General features: G+C 44.6%; 1 protein-coding gene across 1 annotated transcript in view; it reads right to left on the reverse strand.

Moving 5' to 3' along the window:
- col28a2a (collagen, type XXVIII, alpha 2a) overlaps nt 1-9,326 on the reverse strand; it is a 43,419-nt gene that overhangs the window by 1,282 nt on the left and 32,811 nt on the right. The window contains exons 30-32 of the mRNA XM_016444394.1: nt 7,616-7,860; nt 7,307-7,508; nt 6,333-6,524 (exon numbers count right to left, since the gene is read on the reverse strand). Of these exons, the coding sequence (XP_016299880.1) occupies nt 6,333-6,524; nt 7,307-7,508; nt 7,616-7,860 (639 nt within the window). The remainder of the gene's footprint in view (nt 1-6,332; nt 6,525-7,306; nt 7,509-7,615; nt 7,861-9,326) is intronic.

Below are 9,326 nucleotides of genomic sequence, written 5' to 3' on the forward strand. Positions count from 1 at the left end.
TTTGTTTTGACAGCTCACCATGTGCTCCGCTGTCTGTGTGGCGTTTTCCCCTCCCACTCGTTATCCTTAATTCTCTTTTGGGTTTTCTGTCACACCTGTTGCCATTCATTCCTCATTAGCCCTCCCCTATTTTAGTCTTTTGTCAGACCGTTGTTGTATGTTGTGCAATGCTTCGCTTGTGACCTTCCTGTCATGTTTGCTTTGTCTTGCCGTGTTGTCTTTTTAGCCCGAGTGCTGTTTTGTTTTTGTTTTTGTTTTTGAACTTCTCATCCTGCCAGTCGAGATCTGTTCTACTACCTGCCCTGGCTATCTCTAGCTCTGTTGAGATTCTGAGCCATCGCCCTAGCCCCTCCCTGCATGCTAAACGCTCTCATCGGGGAGCTCAGTGAGTCCTCAACGCTGCGTCACAAAAGACGCTCTGGTCAGTGCAACTTTGATGCTGCGTCACGGATGACGCTAGGATCAGTCCCTGCTGAGAGGCTCTTTCCTGGTCCTGTGGACTTTGATTTGGGACTTCCTCTATTTTTGTGTTTCTGTTGACTTTTTTCCCTATTGCTCAGTGAGAGCGTAATAAACTTTTTCTGTTACCTGCAAACTGAATCTGTATTTTCCCTGACAGAACGGTCTGACCAGTGATGGATTCAGCAGGTGCAGACCAAGTCAGAGTCGCGGTAAGTCAGCAAGGCATTCTTCTGGGACAGCATTCCAGTCAGTTAACTGCCGCTTCAAGGGAGGTTGAGTGCCTGACAGCCCAAGTAGCAGATCTCAATGTCCAAATACAGGAACTCCAGCGGGAGGCTTTGGCCAGCAGATCACTTGCTACATTTGGTCATTCTCCGTCTCCTGCGCAGCCTGAACCCCATGCTAATAGTCCGCCGCCATATGAGGGGGATCCCAACTCCTGCCGGGCCTTCCTGTCCCAGTGCTCTCTTGTCTTCGCACTCCAGCCTCGCCGCTATGCTACAGAGGAGTCCCAAGTAGCATTTGTTATTACCCTCCTGAAAGGAAAGGCCCGGGACTGGGCTGCGGCTGTGTGGGACACTCGTGCTCCATTCTGTGCCACATTCAAAGATTTCAGAGCTGAGATGATCAAGCTGTTTGACCGCTCTGCTCAGGGCGATGAGGCAGCCTCACAGTTGGCGCGGTTGAGTCAGGGCAGACGTTCAGTTACGGATTACTCTATCCAGTTCAGAACTCTGGCGGCCACCTGTGACTGGAATGAGGCGGCTTTACGTGCAAGGTTTCGGGAGGGGTTGGACGACGACATCCAGGATGAGATCCCTCACAGTTGGCGCGGGTGAGTCAGGGCAGACGTTCAGTTACGGATTACTCTATCCAGTTCAGAACTCTGGCGGCCACCTGTGACTGGAATGAGGCGGCTTTACGTGCAAGGTTTCGGGAGGGGTTGGACGACGACATCCAGGATGAGATCGTTACTCACTCATGATTTTGACACCCTTGTGGAGCTGACACTCCGTGTTGAGGGGCGCCTTCATCGTCGACGCCAGCGATGGAGAGCTCAATCCTCGTGGAGGTTGGAGGAGGGTGCCTCCAGTGCTGCCCCCACCTCCTCGTCTCCTTCAACAGACCCAGAGCCCATGCAAGTGGGGCACCTTCGCCTTACCCCTAAGGAGAAGCAGGATCGGTTGACTCGGGGACTTTGCCTGTACTGCGGGAAGCCAGGCCATCGGGCTATCCAGTGTCCTTTAAAAGCCGGAGCCCATCAGTAATCCGGGGGATCCTGGTGGGCGCTACTCCTTATCTCGACTCCCCCATCTCACGTACCCTGCTCAAAGTCTCAGTTCAGTATAAGGACACCTTCCATCCCTGTTCAGCACTGGTTGACTCGGGTGCCGAAGGCAACTTCCTGGATGCCTCTGTTGCTGCATTGTGGGGTATTCCTGCCATTCCACTTCCCTTTCCTATCTCTGTCCGCTCCCTTAATGGTGTCCTCATCTCCTCCATTACCAATTCCACTCCTTCTGTAAGTCTTATTGTCTCTGGCAATCACCGTGAGGTGATTGAGCTGTACCTCCTAGATTCCCCGGGTGCTCCCGTTGTCCTAGGGCACCCGTGGCTGGTGCAGCACAACCCTCACGTGGATTGGTCTGGCAATTCTGTGTTCTCTTGGAGTCAGTCTTGTTTGGGTGCTGCCTTGTCTCCTGGCTCTGTGTCTTCTGTTTTTCAGGTTGAGGAGGTCGATCTCACCGGGGTCCCGGAGGGGTACCGCGATCTTTGTCGGGTCTTCCGTAAGTCCCGGGCCACATCCTTACCACCTCATCGGCCGTATGACTGTGCCATCAATCTCCTCCCAGGCACTTCTCCGCCCAAGGGTCGTCTGTATTCCCTATCCGGTCCTGAGAGGGAGGCCATGGACAAGTATATTCAGGAATCCTTAAATGCCGGCCTCATCCGACCCTCTTCCTCACCCGCTGGGGCTGGGTTCTTCTTCGTTAAGAAGAAGGATGGCTCCCTGTGACCCTGCATTGACTACCGGGGCCTTAATGACATCACTATAAGAAACAGGTATCCTCTGCCTTTGATGTCGTCAGCCTTTGAGTTGCTACAGGGAGCCAGGGTCTTTACCAAGCTAGACCTCCGTAATGCCTACCATTTGATCCGTATACGTGAGGGGGATGAGTGGAAGACAGCATTCAACACCCCAACGGGACACTTTGAATACCGGGTCCTACCCTTCGGGCTGACTAACGCCCCAGCTGTCTTCCAGGCCCTGGTGAACGATGTGTTGAGAGACATGGTGAACAGATTTGTCTTTGTGTACCTTGATGATATTCTCATCTTCTCTCCCTCTTTGCAGGCCCACACTCAACATGTCCATCAGGTGCTACAACGGCTGCTGGAGAACCAGCTGTACGTCAAGGCGGAGAAGTGCGTGTTCCATGCCAAGTCGGTTTCGTTCTTGGGGCATATAATCTTGACGGAGGGGATCAAAGCTGATCCGACTAAGGTAAGGGCCGTGGCTGAGTGGCCAACCCCTGACTCGCGGAAGGCGTTGCAGCGGTTCTTGGGGTTCGCCAACTTCTATAGGCGATTCATCCGGAACTTTAGCCTGGTTGCTGCACCCTTAACGGCACTCACCTCACCTAAGGTACCGTTCAGATGAAATGTACAGGCTCAGGAGGCCTTTGATGTTCTTAAGTCCCGTTTCATCTCTGCTCCTGTTCTTTGTCTCCCAGATCCTGAACGGCAATTCATTGTTGAGGTGGATGCCTCTGATGTCGGGGTAGGCGCGGTCCTGTCCCAGCGGTTCCCCAGAGAAAAACCCTGTGCCTTTTCTCACCGTCTGAGCCCTGCTGAGCGGAATTATGACATAGGTAACAGGGAGCTGCTGGCAGTCAGGCTGGCTTTGGGGGAGTGGCGTCACTGGTTGGAGGGAGCAGCGTGGCCCTTCTTGGTCTGGACGGATCACAAGAATTTAGAGTACATCTGTTCGGCCAAGAGGTTGAATGCTCGCCAGGCCCGCTGGGCACTCCTTTTTTTTTTTTTTTTTTTTTGGGTGGTTTAACTTCTCCCTCTCGTATCGGTCAGGTTCCAAGAATGTTAAGCCTGACGGCCTTTCTCGTTTGTTCGAGGATCCTGGGGATGAGGCGGGCCCCGAAACCATTCTCTCCAGGGAGGTGGTGGTAGGGTCCCTTTCCTGGGATGTCGAGCGGCGGGTGGGGGAGGCCGTGCGGAGGGGGGAGGTCCCAAGGGGGTGTCCAGGGGGTCGGTTGTTTGTGCCGGCTGCGCTGCGTCCTGAGGTCCTTCAGTGGGGTCATGAGTCCAGAGTAGTCTGTCATCCGGGGGTTCGGAGGTCGCTGGCTGCCATCCGTCAGCGATTTTGGTGGCCATCCATGGCCCAAGATGTCAGGCAGTTTGTGTTGGCTTGCTCAGTTTGCGCTCAGAATAAGACGTCTAACCAGGCTCCTGTTGGTCTGTTACAGCCTTTACCCATTCCCTCTCGTCCATGGTCACATGTGGCCCTTGATTTCGTCACTGGTCTTCCCCCGTCGAGAGGTAACACCGTGATTCTGACGGTGGTGGACCGCTTCTCCAAGGCGGCCCATTTTATCCCCTTACCCAAACTCCCCTCCACCAAGGAGACAGCTCAGGTGGTCGTGGACCACGTCTTCCGGATTCATGGTCTTCCGGTGGATGTGGTCTCCGACAGAGGACCACAATTTGTCTCTGTCTTTTGGAAAGAGTTCCGTAGACAGATCGGGGCCTCGACGAGTCTGTCTTCAGGTTTTCACCCTCAGACCAATGGGCAGTCCGAGCGAGCCAACCAGGATCTCGAGAGAGCTCTCCGCTGTCTGGCATCACATAGTCCGAGCTCCTGGAGTCAACAGCCACAATTCGTCTCCCGGTTTTGGAAAGAGTTCTGTAGACAGATCGGGGCCTCTACGAGTCTGTCTTCAGGTTTTCACCCTCAGACCAACGGGCAGGCCGAGCGAGCCAACCAGGATCACTGTCATGACTTCAGTCTGATCTGCTGTGTTTTGTCTTTCTGTGTCTGTGTGCTTGGTCTCTGAGCACATGGGTTTTGTTTTGACAGCTCACCATGTGCTCCGTTGTCTGTGTGGCGTTTTCCCCTCCCACTCGTTATCCTTAATTCTCTTTTGTGTTTTCTTTCACACCTGTTGCCATTCATTCCTCATTAGCCCTCCCCTATTTTAGATCCTCGCGCGCTCAGTCTTTTGTCAGACCGTTGTTGTATGTTGTGCAATGCTTCGGTTGTGACCGTCCTGTCATGTTTGCTTTGTCTTGCCGTGTTGTGTCCTTTTTAGCCCTGAGTGCTGTTTTGTTTTTGTTTTTGAACGTCTCCTTCTCATCCTGCCAGTCGAGATCTGTTCTGCTACCTGCCCTGGCTATCTCTAGCTCTGTCGAGATTCTGAGACATCGCCCTAGCCCCTCCCTGCACGCTAAACGCTCTCATCGGGGAGCTCAGTGAGTCCTCATCGCTGCGTCACGAACGATGCTCTGGTCAGTGCAACTTTGACGCTGCGTCACGGATGACGCTAGGATCAGTCCCTGCTGAGAGGCTCTTTCCTGGTCCTGTGGACTTTTGATTTGGGACTATTTTTGTGTTTCTGTTTTTTCCCTATTGCTCAGTGTGAGCGTATTAAACTTTTTCTGTTACCTGCAAACTGAATCTGTGTTTTCTCTGACAAGACTGGGCAAAAACGGCATCCATGGGAGAGTTCCAAGGCAAAAACCACTGCTGACCAAAAATAACACAAAGGCTCGTCTCACATTTGCCAAAAAATATCTTGATTATCCCCAAGACTTTTGGGCAAATATTCTGTGGACTGATGAGACAAAAGTTTAACTTTTTGGAAGGTGTGTGTCCCGTTACATCTGGCGTAAAACCAACACAGCATTTCATAAAAAGAACATCATACCAACAGTCAAACATTGTGGTGGTGGTGGTAGTGTGATGGTCTGAGCTTCAGGACCTGGACAACTTGCCATAATTGATGGAGCCATGAATTCTGCACTCTATCAGAAAATCCTGAAGGAGAATGTCTGGCCGTCAATTTTTGACCTCAAGCTCAAGCGCACTTGGATTATGCAGCAGGACAACGATCCCAAACACACCTGCAAGTCCACCTCTGAATGGCTCAAGAAAAACTAAATTAAGGTTTTGGAGTGGCCAAGTCCGGACTTAAATCCGATTGAGATGCTGGGGCATGCTCAAACCCTCCAATGTGGCTGAATTAAAACAATTCTGCAAAGAAGAGTGGGCCAAAATTCCTCCACAGCGATGTGAAAGACTCATTGCCAGTTATCGCAAACACTTGATTGCAGTTGTTGCTGCAAAGGGCGGCACAGCCAATTATTAGATTTAGGGGGCAACTACTTTTTCACGTAGTGCCAGGCAGGTTTGGACAGCTTTTTTCCCTTAATAAATGAAATCATTATTTCAAAACTGCATTTTGTATTTACTCAGGTTATCTTTGTGTAATATTAAAATTAGTTTGATGATCTAAATCATTCAAGTGTGACAAATGTGCAAAAAATAAAAAACAGGAAGGGGGCAAAAACATTTTCACAGCACTCAATATATATAATTTTTGTGTGTGTGTGTGTGTAATTTTTTATTTTTTCTTATTTTTTTTTAGGTTTTTCATTTAATATTTAAATTTCATATTTCAGCTTCATTTCAGTTACCAAAATTGATTTTATTTGTTTTAGTTTTTGTTAACAATATTAAGCTTATTTTTGCTAAATGTAACAAATATTTGTAATAAATGTAATAATTAATAACACTGCTGTTGACAGAGCTTATCTTGTATTAACTCTTGATTCATGTCCGTAGGAGCGAATAATACCTCTGGCGGTGAGGACACACGTCTTCTTGCATTCTTCTTCTGTCTGGAAGCGGTTCTCGTTTCCCTGACAGCCTCCGTACCAGAATTGAGCACAAGCGTTTGCCTGTTTGTCGTAGTACCAGCGAATTACGTAGTCTCTACAGGAGCCCTGACTCAGACTGAGCAAACACCGAGGACCCAGAGGAGCCGATTCTGGGCGAAGAAGAGAAAGTAATATCACTAAACACTTTCAGAAAATATATATATATTTTTTAAATGTTTTTTATATTATAAAAGTATCATTTTAATATACTTTTAACCATTCAGAAAACCTACTATAAAAACGATATTTATCAATTCAGAAAACTTACTATATTCAATTTAATATTTAATATTGTCAATAGGTTTTACAACTTTTGTATACAAAATTAATATTATATATTATTTTTATGATAAAATATTTTAGCCTATTGGTAATATTTAATATTGTCAATATTTATGTTTTATAGCAGCTTTTGCATAAAAATGATATATTGTTATTCATTACTTTATATATTAAAAATATAATAGTAATTTTTTTTTATATTAAATTTTGTATAAAATTTTTTGTATCTATATTTTATATTATATTATATATTTAAAACTATTATATGTAAAATTGTATTATTATACATTTATATGTATGTATACATTTATATCATAAAATACAATTGTCATTCTATCTTTTGTCCTATTTGTAATATTCCATATTGTCAACATAAAATCAATAAAAATTGTATTTATTATTTTATAATATAAAGAAATTTTTTTATCACATACACACACATACACACATATATATATATATATATATTATTCATTATTAATTTTATATTATAGAAACATAATTTGTAATATTTAATAATTTGCAATATATAATATTTCCAGCCTATTGACAATATTCAATATCATCAATAAATTTGTGTAAGAACAGTTGTATAAAAAAAAAAAACTACCTTTTATCACTACAGGACGAGGCTTTGCATTCACATTCACTGAAGTAGAATGTGTTGATACTGATGATGATGAAGAGGATGAAGATGATGATGATGTTCCTGGCTGTACAGGTTGGACAGTCTTATTGACAACAGCAATAGTGCTTCCACTTTGAGTTTGTGTCTTAATGTCTAGATCCTCGCCTTCATAGTCATTCTCCACCTGCACAGAAGCAACAACACCGAATCAGACAGCGGTCTGGTTCAAATCAGTCTGCATTAGTCTAGCGTGCATAAGAAATTCACAGTAAGTTAGTTGTGTTGATTGACCTGTGCTTTGAGAGGACCGGGGTTGATGGGAAGAGGTATGCTGTGTCCTCTGCCTCTAGAGTGAGTCTGAGATCTGTCCAGTGAAATCTCCTGAAATCTGTTCCCGTAAACATTATTCCTGTATGAAGAAACATCCTCTTGGCCGTTACCGTAGCCGTATCCGTTGAAGCCGTTGGTAATCCGGTTGAAGTAAAGGGCCCCGTTCTCATCCTCACAGAACTGGCTGACCAGCTTAGACTCCAGAGCTGCATGATGAGACCAAACACAGAGCAAGATGCAATTATATAACTTGAACTTTACATCTTTGCAGTTAGGATTATTCATTATGATCTTGCTGGTGATACAAAATTAAGCAGCACTTTTGCAGTGATTTTTTTATTAAAAAAAATTATTTGGCCAGTCTTAAAGTGTGTATTATTATGAGTTAAGACTTGTTTAAAGATGTTTAAATAATGTCTCTGATTTAAGTTCAGTCTGAAAAATACAGTTAAAATTGGTAAAACTGATTCTTTTTAGGGAATCTGTTCAAATTGTCCATTTCTTTTCAATGAACTGATTTAAAACTCAAACATAGGTCAAGGTGAAGTTTATTTATATAGCACCTTAAAAGCAACGAGTGCTGACCAAGGTGCTGCACAACCAAAACACCAGAAAAATCAACTAACAAAAGCATTAAGACAATATAAAATTTGAAATCATTAAATAATACAATAAGTAATGCAAGACATCACCAAACAAAGAAACAAACAGAAACAAAACAAAAAAGTACTTTCAAGTTAAGCAAAAGCCTGAGAAAAAAAGATATGTTTTAAGAGATGATTTAAAAGAAGATGATCTAATGGATAAAGGCAAAGAGTTCCAGAGTGTAGGGCCAAGAACTGAAAAAGCTCTGTTCCCTTTAGATTTTAAACGAGATTTTGGGACAATCAATAACTTCTGAGAAGATGACCTAAGCGTTCTCACAGGAGAATAGAAATGGAGAAGATCTGAAATGTAAATTGGGGCAAGACCATGAAGTGCTTTAAAAACTAAAACCTTAAAATCAACTCTGAATTTAACAGGTAACCAGTGAAGTGAAGCTAACACTGGGGTAATATGCTCCCTCTTTTTTGTCTCTGTCAAAAAGTGAGCAGCAGCTTTCTGTACCAATTGTAAACGTGATAGTGAAGACTGGTTAATTCCAGCATAAAGAGCGTTACAGTAATCCAGCCTGGTTGAAATTAATGCATGAATAACAACCTCTAAATCATTAAAACTAAGAAAACTTTTCAGCTTGCGAAGCCCCTTCAGCTGCAAAAAACTGGCTCTGACTACAGAGTTAATTTGTTTGTCAAATTTCAATTCAGGATCAAAAATAACTCCCAGATTTTTAACCTTTTCATGGATGTTTTCTTCAAAAGGGCCCAGAGTAGGTCTTAAATTATGTAAATGGTGAGAAGGGCCAAACAATATAACTTCAGTCTTTTTTTGATTCAACTCTAGGAAATTATTTTCCATCCAATTCTTGATGTCTTCTAAACAAGCCAGCAAGGAAGACACTGAATCAGAACCTGATTTTAGAGGAAAATAAAGCTTAAATGTGGTATGAAATTTTATGAGACTCAAATATAAAACGAAGAGGGAGCAAATACAGGGAGAATAAAATTGGACCCAAAATAGAGCCCTGGGGTACTCCACAAGTGATGGGAACTGAGCTTGATGAAAATTCACC

This window comes from Sinocyclocheilus anshuiensis, unplaced genomic scaffold, assembly GCF_001515605.1.
Source record: "Sinocyclocheilus anshuiensis isolate Anshui unplaced genomic scaffold, SAMN03320099.WGS_v1.1 scaffold1473, whole genome shotgun sequence".
In the NCBI taxonomy this organism is placed as follows: domain Eukaryota; kingdom Metazoa; phylum Chordata; class Actinopteri; order Cypriniformes; family Cyprinidae; genus Sinocyclocheilus; species Sinocyclocheilus anshuiensis.